This window comes from Choloepus didactylus, chromosome 6 (genome assembly GCF_015220235.1).
Source record: "Choloepus didactylus isolate mChoDid1 chromosome 6, mChoDid1.pri, whole genome shotgun sequence".
NCBI lineage: Eukaryota > Metazoa > Chordata > Mammalia > Pilosa > Megalonychidae > Choloepus > Choloepus didactylus.
Window position 1 is genome coordinate 75,648,084 of NC_051312.1, and position 14,403 is coordinate 75,662,486.

The window sequence follows — 14,403 nt, forward strand, 5'->3', positions numbered from 1 at the left end:
GCAATATTTACCGTGAATAGGAAGCCCCTAGGCTACCCCATCCCCCTTGCCTGGGAGTAAGCCAGCAGACTTGCAGCCCAGTACAAAGGGACTATGTTTAGGAACAACGCATATAGATGCTTCACCCATAAGAAAATGTTCTTTTAAAATACAAACACAAACCTTCTTTCTCCTTCTCCATTCAACTCCCCTTCCCCCATCCCTTTCTAATGCAGAACTCTTGGAAAGAGAGCAAAACAAGAGGATTTTGATATATGGTTTTGAACAGGGAAATACAGTTCTGGGGGAAAAAAGAAATGCAGTATTTTCCTACGTCCTTCTTTCCATTTCTCCTACCCCTTCATTTTTTTAAAATGCTATTTTATTGAGATAAATTCACATAACATACAATCCTTCAGAGTGTACAATCAGTTGTTCATAGTTGTGTACTGATCACCACAAACAATCTTTGAATATTTTCATTACTCCAAAACATAAAATAAAAATTAGAATAAAAAAGAACATCCAAAATACCCCTTCATTTTGAGGAGTCTGAGACCTGGGTGATCTGAAGGCCATCTCTGACTCTCTCTGTGTCCCCCATAATTCCCTTTGTCAAGCTGGCCCTAGTTTTACCAGCAGTAAGATGAAGGGTTTGGACTTGATGTTCTCTATCTTTTATTCAGGACCGATATTCTGTAATTTATATAAATTTCTCTTCTCAATAAATGATTACGGAATTTACGGAAAATATACTTTCAGTGTTGGAGTAAAAGAGTAAAAATAAAAAACTCCCTGCTGTGCATCACTTGAGATAATTAGCAGGAGGAAAAGGTTGGAGAAGGATAGGAAATAAATTTAATACCTTTGAGTCCTGCCAGGATGCAAATTATTTAACAGAGACAATGACATGCAAGGTTCCACCTGCAAACTAGAGAAGAAAATTTGTGGTTTCCCTCCCAGGCAGAATTGCAGTTAGGATAAAATTTGGCCAAGGGCCTCACAGTGAATTAATACACAAATATCATTTGTTTGAATCTTTTTAATACGTGTTCCCTTATTTAATAGCAACACTCTCCAGACCTGGTGAAATTTTTTTTCTCTATAAGGAAGTGACTCAGATTAATATTTTAGAAACATTGATTTGGCTGTTAGTAGAGAATGGACTGGGAGGTGGGGGTGAGATGGGACACAGGGAAACCAGGTAGTCTGTAAGAGTAATCCAAATGAGAGATAGTCAGATAGTGATGGGCAGGGTGCAGTTTGGATTCAAGAAATAGTTAGAAAAAGAGGTCAGATCTTTGTGTCTGACTAGATTGAAGCAACACAGTGACAACAAAAAACAGACTCAAGGATGATAGGATGGATGAGATTGGAGCAGAGGAGGAAGAGCAGTTTGCTTGGAAGAGTGATGAATTCATTTTTTTAAAAAAGAGAGCATCCCAATAAAACCATGAGTATTCTGACTGCTTCTTGAAATTCTCTGTTACGAACCTTTACTTTTTCAACCGCCTAAATTTTGTTCAAACAAGTGGCAGGTACCATGTCAGGCACTGGTATGTAAAAGATGACAGCTCTCAGACTAGTAGTCGATTATAAAGCTCCAAGCTACTGTATTCCAGTAAAATTGTCAATGTGGACTTAATTTTTTTTAGAAATTAGAACCATTTAATGTTTTCACCCACAGAGGACTTTTCAGATATCTCAGCATGACACTGAAGGTCCTTAATGTGACTTCCTCTCTTGCCACTTCCTGTCCACACTGGCTGGTCACTAGTGACCAACTTGGCCAGGGCCTCCCACAACTTTTAGACTTTGCCCATATTTTTCCTGAGCTCACCTTTGCAAACTTGGGATATGCCTGCTCATCCTCAAAAAAAAAGTCCTCCATCTCCTGCAGAGCAGTTAGTTGTTCCTTCTTGAGTGCTCAAAGCAGTCCGTGCAGCCCCTTCCAAGGCAGCTGTCATGCTGAATTGAAATTGCTTATTCCCTTTTGTAGTTTCTGTACAAGCACTTTAGACAGGTGGTCTTAGTTTTCCAGGATCACTATAACAAACTCCACAGATTGATGGGCTTAAACAACAGGAATTTGTTGGCTTACAGATTTGGAGGCTAGAAGTCCAAAATCAAGATGTAGGCAAGGCCATGCTTTCTTCAGAGCCTGCAGTGCTCTGGTGGTGGCTTGCCAGCAATCTTCTATCACGTGGTGGTCTGTCTCCTTTGTCTCATCTGGCTTCTACTGACTGATTGCATCCAAATCTCCTCTGCTCATAAGGACTTCAGTCATACTGGATTAAGGCCCACCATGATTTAATTTGGCACCATCCAAATAGGATCTTCAAAGATGCCACTTACACATGAGTCCATACCTACAGGATGGGGTTAGGACTCGAATATATCCTTGTGGGGGGCATGATTTAATCTGCCACAGGGGCTGTGTCTTATTTGTCTTTTTATACATACTACCATACAGTACATCTCTCTCTCACTATTCAAACTCTTGCTGTTCACTCTTCAAACTTGGGAACCGATCAGAATCAGATAATGCAGTATTCATTAGTGTCCAAGTTTGCTATCACAACTTACATGGTGCCAACTTAGAAACCAAATAGATTCAAATAACCAGAAGTATGTGTGGTTGTTAGAAGGTGCTATTTCACAGATGTCTGACTGCCTTGGTGGATGGATGGCAGGAAGGCAGGCAAACTGGCTTATAAGAAATAGGCATTCAGCCCCTGGGGGATTTGACCTTGCGGAAGGTCTGTGAGTCCTGGGTTAGACCTAAGACAGGGCATGTCATCCAATAAGCATTCTATGCATTGATTTTGGTGAGTCACACAGAAACTTTTAGTAAATCCATATCAGAGGTTTTTCTAGGTACCTAGCACTACGTTCAAATTTTTCCCTGACACCTAGTACCAAGCTTCCCTATACTGGTGATTAGCAATAGATTCTGAGAAAGAAAACAGACTTGGTGCATGGTTGTTCCTTTACCTGGCTGTATGTCTCTCAAAAACATCATGTTGAGACCTCCAAGTAAGTGCTTGGAAACTGGGAATATTTGTAAGATAGGAGTGTGAGTCCAATCTGCTCCATCGTGGGGTCCCTATAGCTGGATCTAAACTAGCCAACCTCCCTCGGATGCCTCCTTTTGGAAGAGGCCAGCTCCCCATAACCTCTTTTTGTTTGTTTGTTTGCTTTCATTACAGAAAAATAACTTTAATGTAGAAAAGATGAGTATTTAGTAACTATTGTGAAATACAAACTGTTCCTATACACAGTAAACTCTGATATAAGAACTGCTAATCCTTCGCCAGGTTCTTTGAATCTGGGTAGCGGTTGTAGAAAGTAACCTGTCCTTGAAGACACACATATCCCAAAATTCACTTGTCAGTAGTTGTGGTAGATTAGAAAGACAAGAGAGTGACTCAGAAGTAGGGGAGGATACTGCCCATTACCTCTTTACCCTAGATTATTTTTTCCATCTTACTTATTTTCTTCTGACATGTTATAAATTTACCTGTTCATGTATTTACTGTTTGACTCCCTTCAATAGAATGTAAGCTCCAGGAGAGCAGGGGCTTTGATTTATGTTTTATGGACTCTTGCATGTCTTTCTCCTAGAACAGCATCTGGCACATATTACAATTGGTAAATATCAATAGCTATAACTCACTTCAACATTTTTAGGGTTCTCAATGGTTTTTACGAATGTAAAAGGGTTCCTGATAAAAAAGTTTGAGAACTGCTGTCCTGGAGCATCCAGACTGCTCAGGACTTGTATGAAGTGCAACAGAAATGGGCAGACCTCACAGATTTTCTGAAGAAATAGCCCCATTTTGCATCAATTATCTGGCTGTTGCAATATCTTAAGCATTCCAAGATTATGAATGTGAACTTGTTGTTTTTGTTTATTTCTCATTTAAAGATTAAGATAGAGTTTTTAAAGTTTTTTCTTTCTGTAATTTTCTTACCAAACAAAAACAAATGGAAATATATTCAATTTCTGGCTGTGGTCCTGTCATTCTCCTATTTGCCTGGTTAGAAAACACAGAGTCATTTTCGGTGTTTCACCCTGGATTATTCCTGGGAAATGAATCTCACTTGATCCTATTCTCTCCATCCTTCCTGTCAGTGTGATGACCTAGGGCCTGCTTGTCTGGACCTGGATTAATGTACAGTGGCCTTCTCACTGGCTCTTCAGCTTCACCTCATCAAAGCCATCACTCGCATTGATGCCAGTGTCACTGCTTTCACCTAGAAATGTGCAGACATAAAAACTGATCCTGATGCTGCCGTTTCATGACTTGTCTTTTCACCCAAGCTATATAGAACAACTTACTCCACAAACACACTCAGCCCCATTATGAGTTTTTGCCTTCACATGCTGTTCCGTTTGTCTGAGATGCTCTTTATTCTCCATTTACTTAATTATTTTTCATAATTAAAACTCAGCTCTGGGGTTACCTCCTCCTAGAAGTGTTTCCAGATTCCAGTTATCCCATCCCATGGCAAGTCTGACCTCGTCTATTTAAAGCCTGCCCTTTGTGCTTCCATGACACCCCGTACGTCACTCCATCCGCACAGTCACTACGCTGGGCTGTTACTCTGGGTTTACGTAGATTTCTCTTCCACTTGGCTCTTAGTTTTTTGAGGACAAGGATGTTATCCTATTCAACACTCCATCTTTAACGCCTGCACAATGCCAACATATATCTGGAATTCAATTGTACCTTTGTTGAATACATGAACAAATGAATATGTTACAGTGAGAACAAATGGATGTACAGATCATCTGGAACCAAAAGCCATCAGCAAATACGACTTGGACCCTTTGTTAGTATCTGTGATGATGGGACTGGCGATATCCTCATAGACCACAGGCCTTCCAGGTGGGTAAACAAATGGAGAGCTGAGTCCACAGACCTTTCTGGACCCAGCACACTGACCCATGGGCATGGACTCTCGAAGATACAGCAGAGGATAAGATGTACACACACCTCCAGCGTTGCTGGCCTGGTGAGTATAGCAGCTTCCAAGTGGAGAATGTGTGTGTGTGTGTGTGTGTGTGTGTGTGTGTGTGTGTGTGTGTATGCATGTAGACTCCCACATTTGTTTGCACTCACACCTGCATATGTACACTCAAGTCCCTCCTTTGTGGTAAATACATCTGTTGCAATCAGAATCTTTTAATGTGTTGTTCCACACATCAAACTAATGGATTTTGGGACTTGGCTCACAGATGTGTTTTATTTATTTGGCTTTCAGTGGGTTTTTTGTTTGTTTATATGCTTTGTATGTTGTTGTTTTTCTGGTTTGTTTTCAAGGTTTGCGAATATGTGGCACGCATATTTATAATACCTGGGATGGATCCCAGAGGCATTTAAATTTGCTGCATCAGACTTTCTTCTGTGAAACATCATCTAACAAAAGATATGAGTTATTTAATTCAGCAGAGACAGGGTTATTTGAGGTAACTTGAAATAAAAAGAGCCAGAATAAAACAGAAAATAAAATAAAATCTGCCTATAATGGCTTGTTTTGATCGCTTTGAGAATTTTTCTTCACAAGTTAAAAAGAGGTTAATACTCTTATCAACACAAGAATGTAGCCCTTGGAATCTTCCAAAGACAGTCAGTTGGATAAATTCCTAATCTGGGTTTCTGAGAAAATGGTGTTTTGCATACATTGCCAAATGTGATGCAATTTTTTTTTTAAACTAATAACAGTATAGCACCAAAGAATTGGAATGATTTAAAAATATAAGTTAGATTGTATTCAAGTAACTTTCACTCCCTTGTATTCTAAATAGTGTGTATGTATGTGGAGAGAGAGAAGGATTAGAAGAGAAGAGTTAGGATTCTAAAAATTTTGCCTAACCCTAAAACATCTCTGCGAGTATGACCCTCACATGAACATTATTCGGCGGATCATCTCTAAATAAAGGCTGAAGACTTGAGAACAGCTCTAGAAGGAAAGGGTTAATTATACAAAAACTCTATTTTACTTATTATTCCCAGTACTTGACCCCTAGTAGTGGCCTGGGAAATATTTACAGAATAAATAAAAACCATTTAGGCTGATGTTAGAATGCTCTAGAAGTATCCCAAGGCACAGGTTGAATTTTCTAAGGAAGTTGCCTTGTCCTCTTCCTAGAGGTTTTCCAAAGAAACTCTTTCTGAGACAATGTATATGCGTAAACGGAATTCTGTGACCTGACCTCTGGCAACCCCTCCAATGCCCATAACCCCAGGGTGTCTGCACGCACAGGGGTGCTGACTGGAGTCTTTAGGATTTTAGTGGTGGTTCTGTAGCTGGCACAGCCCCTGCAGGCAAGGTGGGAGAATGGGAAGATGGGAACCTTCAAGGTAGGTTCAGGTAACTGGCAGCAGCAGCTGGGCCGAGCAGACCAGGGCATTGTGGTAGGAAGAATTCTAAGATGGCCTATAAAATCCCCTCCCTTTGAGTGCGGCAGGACCTGTGAATATGATGGGATACCACTTTATATTATAGGGCAAAAGTAAAGCGATTTTACAGATAGTTGTGAGTTAATCAAAGGGAGATTTTTGTGGCTGGGCCTGACTTAATTTGGTGAAAGCTCCTAAAAGAGAGACCAAGTCTTTCCTGAAAAGAAGCACCATTGTCCAGCCTTGAAGAAGCAAACAGTCATGTTGTGAACTGCCTGTGGAAGTTGAGCCTCAGTCCTACAACCATGAGGAACTCAATTCTGCCAACAACCACAATAAGCTTGGGTGAGGAGGCAGCCTGGTCAACACCTGTGAGACCAGAGCAGAGAACCCAGCTAAGCTGTGCCAGGACTCCTGATGTCAGAAACACTGAGATGAGGATGCCTGTTGTTTATAGCTGCTAAATTTATGGTAACACTACTACAGGCATAGTTACTAACAGAAATGACAATAAATAGATATATAAATAAATAAATAAATAAATAAATAAATAAATAAATAAATAGGTGGTGGTATAGCATGTAAAATACAAAACAGCATGCGGGGTGTATGATAAATTAGCATTCCAAAATTCACTCTTGGGCAGAAAACTTCTGAAAACAGCAGGTCAGAAAAGCACTGATCACACAGCTATGATTGTCTCTCCTTAGACCAGCCCTGAGTGGCCTCCACCAACAATCTCACTTCTCTAAATAACTTTTATGGTCTCCTCCCTGAAAGCCTGACCTAGACTGTGTGAATGTGGAAATGAAGACATCAGTATGTTCAAGATCTGGCTGAGGAGTGTGCTAGACACTCCCTGGGAGGACTGAGTAGGTGCTCCAGGGGCACTAGGGGCTGATCTGACCAGGGAGGTCTCAGGGGAGGGAGGAGGTGTCTTCACAGAGGAAACATTTTTGAATCATAAAGGATGAGTAGAAATTTATTTTTAATTGCAATTGCATGTGGGTAAGTTTGGGAGAAGCACCAGCTGAAGGTCAGCTTGGGCCACTTAGTGAAGGGCCTTCCTTAAATAAAAGTCTAAGGGATTTAAAAGGATTTTCTTGTTGTTGACCATTGATGGTGAACAACAAAATAATTCTACATAGAAGAGCAAATTATCTGTTTTGAGCTGTGGAATGGTCTACATGACAGATGGATTGCAGGAGACAAGACCAGCGGATGAGTAGGAAGGCTAGTGCAGGAGCCAGACAAGTCTTACTCACTCCTCTATCCCTGGGGGGTAGCACAGAGTCAAGCCAACAGCGGGGGTAATAAATGTTTGTTGACTCATAAATGGGCAAATCACCAAAAGAGAGCTCCATAGGCCACAGGCACGGAAGCAGAAATCTCTGAGCTTGAAAAAGAAGTTTTCACTCACCGTGTTGCTGGGAGAGGGGGTATCTCTAGCCAGCCTCCAGGGTCTAAAAGATGGGGCAGAGAGGAAGGGAGTTGAAGAACCACATTCAGGACCTCTCCTGGGCTCTCACTAGAATGGAAAGGAGAAACCTCAAGGCTGTCCCTTGCTGAGGGCTTTAGAGTTCAAGGTGATTGAAAAAGGCTGCCAGTGGTATAGGGAACACAGTGCAGGCCCAAAGGGCTGAAGGTATCCAGGACCAGCCTGAGGATCCACCTGCCTGAGCAACTCAGGGATCCATTCTGGCAGCACAGTTCAGGTGAGGGATCCTGGGAGACTTTTGGGGTACTGTGGCTCAGGCCACGTTAGCTACCAACCCTCTCCATCAGCTTTTTAGGCAGTCTCCATTCATCCTCTGTTGGCCCACCCTTGGCGCTTTCCTTCTCCCACCCCACCCTTGCCCCTGGCTGCTTCCTCACAGTGGATGGTTCTTCTTGAGACTCAGTCACTCTCAGGGCTGGAAAGGATCATCCAGATTACCTTGGCCAACTGTTTCATATTATAGAAGAGGCAGCCTTCTTTCTTTTTTCTGACTCAGAGGATAAGATGTCCTTTTTTTCTGTCAAAGATTAAATAACCTCTGTCTGTGCTGACAGTTCATCCATCCTTCATTCATTTGTTCACCTACTTACTTACTGACAAATATTTATCAAATACAGACACTGTTCTAGGCACTGGACATAAAAGGCAGGGTCCAATTCTAGAGGGGAGGCAGAGAATAGGCATGGGCAAATAAATGAAAAAGACAATTTCAGAGTAACAAGTGATCTGAAAAAGTAAAATGACTTGCCCCTTCTCCTGGGTTTCCTACATCAACGCATTCCACACCCAACAACATAAGCACTTAAGCCCCAAATCTGAGAAGAATCCTGGACTCATCCTTCTCACTCACCTTTCACATTTATTTATTGGTCACCAAGCCAAATGGATCCCAACCCTCAATAGCTCTCAAGCCGATTTGCTCTTCCCCATCCCACTGACACTTAATGCAGACGCCATCACTTCTTGCCCAAACTACTACAGCATTTCCCCAACTGGTCTCCTCTCTTTAGTCTTGCCCTCTTGCCTCACATCACACCCCTACTTATAATCCTTCAATGGTTTTCTATTGCTTCTCTAGTGAAGTTCAAGCCCTTTATCTTAGTGTGCAAGGTCCTACATTATCTGGGTGCTGCTGAACTCTTCACCCTTGTTTCCCTCTACTCTCGTCTCATGTTTCACTCAGCCATGCCTGCAGATCTATAAACACGTCAAGGTGTTACATATCCTCATGCGATTAATGTGTTGTGCCATCCCTTGAACTGCCTTTTGACTCTTCATCCTTAACCTAACTTCTTTGTTCAAAACTCAGATCAAGTGTCACCTTTTGGAGGAAGACACTTCTTACATGGCCTCACTGAGTTCTTGTAAGGATTACATGAGAGCATATATGAAACCCTTAGCACAACAATGGTACTCAGATTATACCTCATCTCTCTGATGGAGTTTCTTGCATTTGGGGCAGACATAACTAGCATATAAATAAAGTCTTCCTATTTGCAATGAAACCATATCAGAACACAGACTCTGAGGTGGAGACTTATCACCCTCAAGGTTTTAATGAAATGGACTCATGCACAGGATATTTTCCTTCTCACTTATGTTTTTCCTTGCTGGATACTTTTATTATAATTTGAGTTCTTAAACATTATTTTTCAATGGTCTGAAAGGGATTCTGATGGAACACAAAATTGTAAACGCATCAGCTGGGTATCACTATCCGAGACAGCACACGACAGCGATAATTCACTGCAATCCCCAGCCCTGAGGGTTGGCTGCTGTCATTTCCAATTTCAGACTGCTGCTTGGCATATTTGCAGCAGCTCCTTACTCCCAGGGCACTGGACGTAGGATCTACCAACCTGCCACTCTCCCTGGAAGGATCTGAGACCACACACCTCCACCGAACCAAGGTCAAGTAGCAGGTGGCCTCTCGGGGCTGACCTCTGATACTCTGTAGCCCTGACTTTCCATGGGGTCTTGGGGACTCCCCATGAAAGGAAATGCTTCTTTCTGAGAGTGGATTTTTTTTCCTACACCTGGTCCCTGATAGTTTCTCTCCCCACACATGCACACATCCACTTCTTACTCCCAGACTTAGTCAGATCCCCTAACTGCACTGAGTCTGGTGTCTTGAGTGTGATAGTCCCTAGAAGAAGTAAAATAGTAGTAGTAAAGGATTTAGTAAAAAAAAGACAGAAAAAAAAAAAGACAATTAGTAAAGATGCAGTATTCTTACTTGCATTTAGCAGAGTCCGGATCCTTTTCTCTTCTTCAGCTTCTTGCTCTAGCTTTTCTGCCAGGATCTTGTCCTCTGATTCCATGCAAATATCAGCTTCTCGAAGGTACTCTAGGTAGTCGATCTCCCGTTGGGCACGTTCGACCTTCAGTGCCAGGTTATTTACCGCACTCTTATACTCGCTTGTGTAGGTCTGACATCTTCCCAGCATAACGGACACGTTTTTTGAGAACTCTTGGAATTCTCGAATGTATGCCTTTGTTGTTTGGGTACATTTTTCCAGCCCTTGCTTCAGTCAAAAAATAAATTACCAAGTCAGTTATCTCTAGTTATTTAAATTACCCAAGTAATATAAATAGCTATCATTCATAGAAAAAGATGAGAAAAATATAAATGATCAAAAAGGGGGAAATAAAACTCACCCATAATTCCTCTGTTCAGAGATTCTATTGATACTTGTTATATAAACTTAAAAAAGTTTTCGCATGCATTTAGGCATACATACATATATATATATCACAAAATGTAACTTTGGTATATGTATGTTTCGAAGTTTGCTTTTAACTTGCTGATAAATTGTCAAAATATTTCAATACCACTAATATATACCCATACCACAATTTTAATGACCATGCAGAATTCCAATGAATTGATTTCCTATTATTTATTCTATTTGACACATTTTGATGGCCATTTATATAGTTTCCAATTATTTGGTATTCAAACAATGCTGAAAAAAACTTCTTTGTATTTACAACTTCATGTACTTATCTTCATGTACATATCTATCCTTTTCTTAGGATAGATTACCAGAAGAAAGCTCTATCCCCAGCATCTGGCCTAGGGCCTAGCACATAGTAGGTTCTCAGTAAATATTTGTCAGGGGGGAAAAAAAAACTAAGAATGGAAGTGGAATTGCTGGGTCAAAGAGTATGTATACTTAAAGCTCATTTGACAGTTTACCAAGATGCACAAGTTGTAAACATTTATACTGCAAACAGCAGCAGTAAGTTTGTTCCCTTTTTTAGTCCAACAGAGAAATAGAGAATAACTCCGTAAGCCCCTACCCTCTCTTACTCCTCTGACAATCACCTCGCAGGCTGGGAATTGTTAGCACTTGGTTAAGTGTCTGCTTTGGCCAAGGCTAGTGGGGCCTGGGCCTTGACTTCACCTCCAGGTCAGACCAGGACAGAAGGATCTGTACAGAGCATCCCCCTGTCTTTTTCAAATCCATGTTCACAGCCGTGACAGTATTAATGTGCACGTTATACCGTTGTCTGCAGACATCTGTGCAGGAAACAAACTCGTAGGGTCCTGAAGAAAGCTCACAGGGATTCAGTTGGCTCTAATCCCAGGACAAGTCAGTGCTAAATGCAGAGGGATCCTGGGTGAGCGTAACTCTGGCACTTTTCTGGAGCTAAGACTAGGGAGGAGCGTGGGAGAGGCCACTGGTCCGGGAACAGTTTGTCCACTGCCTTGAGACCACAGTCTGTGGGACGGACAACATTAGGAAAGGCATTTTGCCTGATCTGTGGAATATTTATGATCAACTATTTTAGACTTGATTATTCTTTCAGGAAAACATAGAAAATAACTTTTGAAGATTAGAAGATAAATAATTTATCAAAATTTAACATGTACAAAAGCAAGGCATTAAGTATGAAATAGTCAAAGACAATGCCAGGGGTATGGCAAAGCTGGGGTAGAAGATTACATTTTCCCTGGGAGCCTCTCCATGCTGCAAAAATGTTGGGTTTTGCAAATATTAATGAGGTGGCAGCGGCAGTATCTGTGGGAGAGGGCCCGGACGCTAACACCACTGAAATTTGTTTCTAAATTCAAGACCAGTTTGGGAAAAGAAGACTTAGCTTCTCAGTATGCAAATATGATTTTTGACATTGACCTAGCAGTTTATTATAAAAAGAAAAATAAAAACTAAAATCCAGTACCATCCTAATATAGTGAAATAAGAAGAAAAAGTGACTCCAATTTTTAATTTTCCTAATTTAAAAAGTATTTATTGAGTAACAATATTTCGGACATTTACTCTATATCAAGCAACGTTTTAAGTATGGGTTAACTTAATAAACCTAATATCAGCCCCATTTTACAGCAGAGAAAGCTGCTGGATGAGCACACAGAGCAAAGCCGTGTTCTCTAGGTCTGGGAGGGGTGGAGTCTGGACTCGAGGTGGTGCTCTAAACCATTTATATTATGAAAAAACTTTAAAGTGTAACTTTAGCAATGTATTTATCATTTACTATCAGGGAGAGATGCATCCCACCAGATAGGGATGCATGGGTAAAATAAGGTGACCTCCAGAAGCCATGTTCCCTGTATAAGGTGCACAGATGCCACCTACCTCCAAGATTTGAAAGCGCTGGTAGATGTAGTGCACCATGGCTGGGTCTTGGGCACACTGTGGCGGAGGCAGTAAAGCTGCAAGGTACAGAACCAGGAAAGCAGAGGCTCGCCATAGGGCCATCATTGTTCTGTAAACCACCCAGGAGTAGGGTGTCTTTGTGGTTCTCAAGGAAGACCCAAGAGTCCAAGTGGTGGTAACTCCTGCTTTCTAGCTGCTGCTGTTGCAAATCCTCTAAAAACGACGTCTTGCTCAGCCGGAGAGCAACGTCCGCTTGTTACTCCACCAGATGCGTGCTCTCAGTTTGCAAGCTGGCGATTAAGTCCAGCTGTTGGCTAGTGGGTCCCTGGAGGCCTTGCAGGCAGCCTTGATGCAGAGAGCTCCTAGGTCCAGCGTCTGTTGCCATCACCCTTGACACACACTGGCCCTACCCAGACTGGTGGCTGTAATCTTCTTCCAGGCTCTGGCCTGTATGTATTGGAGGTAGGGGGTGGGGAGGTCTTTCCTGTCCACTCCCCTTATCCTTCCCCAGTTGTTTCCTTTTTACTTCTGCCTTCCTCCTCCCTCACAGGCTCTGCAGTCCAATCACAGGCCTGACCCAACACAAACCACCCCCAACTTCTCACAGTTGGAATCTTAGTTTACTTTCTGGCAAAAAATACCGCCCCCCCCCACCCCACCCCATCCTTTTCCCAGAACTCTTGCTGGGAGATCCCACCCCTCCTCCAGACTCCCTTTGCATTCCTGCAGTTCTTAAAGGCACAGCAAGGAAAAATCAAAACCGATACGTCCCTATCTGAACGACCACTGGGTAGGGAGAGAGGTACAATACACCACAGGCCTGGCTGCCCAGCTGTCAGCTGAAAAATCTCAGGGTGGAGCTCAGGGGAGATCTAGTGAGAGGAAGATAACCAATAGTTACAAATACAGTGATGCTTCCAAAGCCAAGCCATCAGGCAAATGAAATTCTTTATAAGGAAGTCTGTGGGTTTTCTCAATGACCAGTAGCAGAATCCCCTTCAGCTATTGCTCTAGGTCAGAAATGACCGAGACCCAACTCCTATAGCCTCCCCATCCCTCCCCACCCCAAATGAAGATAAATCACATCCTAGGGCAAAGTGGGAAAATCTTCCAATTTCACTTTTGTTGTCCAGGCTTATCTGTCTCTACTTATCCCAACCTCTTCTTCTATGGATGGGCCCAGAACTACCCATGTTTTTTTCCCCAATCACTTACCAAAGTGGAAAAGGTTTAAGGCACCTGAGGAACGAGGAAAGAGTTCTGGCCAGGAGTCAGAAGGCCTGGGCTTGTATTTGGTCTTTGGAAGAGACACTAGAAGGCTGAGAATTTTCCACTGTGGTCCTTGCATGTTCTTATCCTCCACAACTGTTCATTCTCACCCTGCTTTGAGATGACTTTAGCCCCTAACTGATCCCCACCTCCTTTGGTAAAATCCCAATTTGCCGAAACAATGGCTGTTCTTCCTTAAGAACAATTCTTCCAATTTCCAAGAACCATCTTTGAATTATTTCTCAAATTAGCTGAACCTCAGCTGACCCCTCCTCCTTAAACCTTATAAAAAAATTCCACCTGACTCAGTTTCTTACTCCAAATCAGAATGCTCTTTCAGAATTTTCTTACATGTGGCATTTTCAAATTAAGTCTTATGCTAAAGGTGCTCTGGTTGATTTTCTTCCACAATCATCTTGTGTCCTCACTTTGACACCATGAACCAAGATGGATAAAGTTCAGTGAAATTGTATTGCAATGAACTTTTGAGTAGAGGTGTTGTGGCTAATCTTTTTCTTGATTTTCTATAATAGGCTTATATTATTTTTACAATGAACTACACATTCTATACTAATGAAGCCTAAAAAAATTAGTGGGGAGTTGAGTTGGTCAGAAGGGAATAGAATGGGAG

At 41.9% G+C, this 14,403-nt stretch overlaps 1 protein-coding gene across 4 annotated transcripts in view; it reads right to left on the reverse strand.

Moving 5' to 3' along the window:
- The window catches only part of OLFML1 (olfactomedin like 1), a 35,880-nt gene extending 22,875 nt beyond the window's left edge, over positions 1–13,005 (reverse strand). For 2 of the 4 annotated variants that reach the window (XM_037840335.1, XM_037840333.1), the window contains exons 1-3: positions 12,483–13,005; positions 10,121–10,409; positions 7,807–7,849 (exon numbers count right to left, since the gene is read on the reverse strand). In XM_037840335.1, the coding sequence (XP_037696263.1) occupies positions 7,807–7,849; positions 10,121–10,409; positions 12,483–12,608 (458 nt within the window). In that variant the 5' untranslated portion in view covers positions 12,609–13,005. Of the gene's footprint in view, positions 1–4,217; positions 4,237–7,806; positions 7,850–10,120; positions 10,410–12,482 lie in introns of those variants that run through there. The other 2 variants (XM_037840336.1, XM_037840331.1) reach the window with 2 other exon arrangements.
- Positions 13,006–14,403: the final 1,398 nt, after the last annotated feature.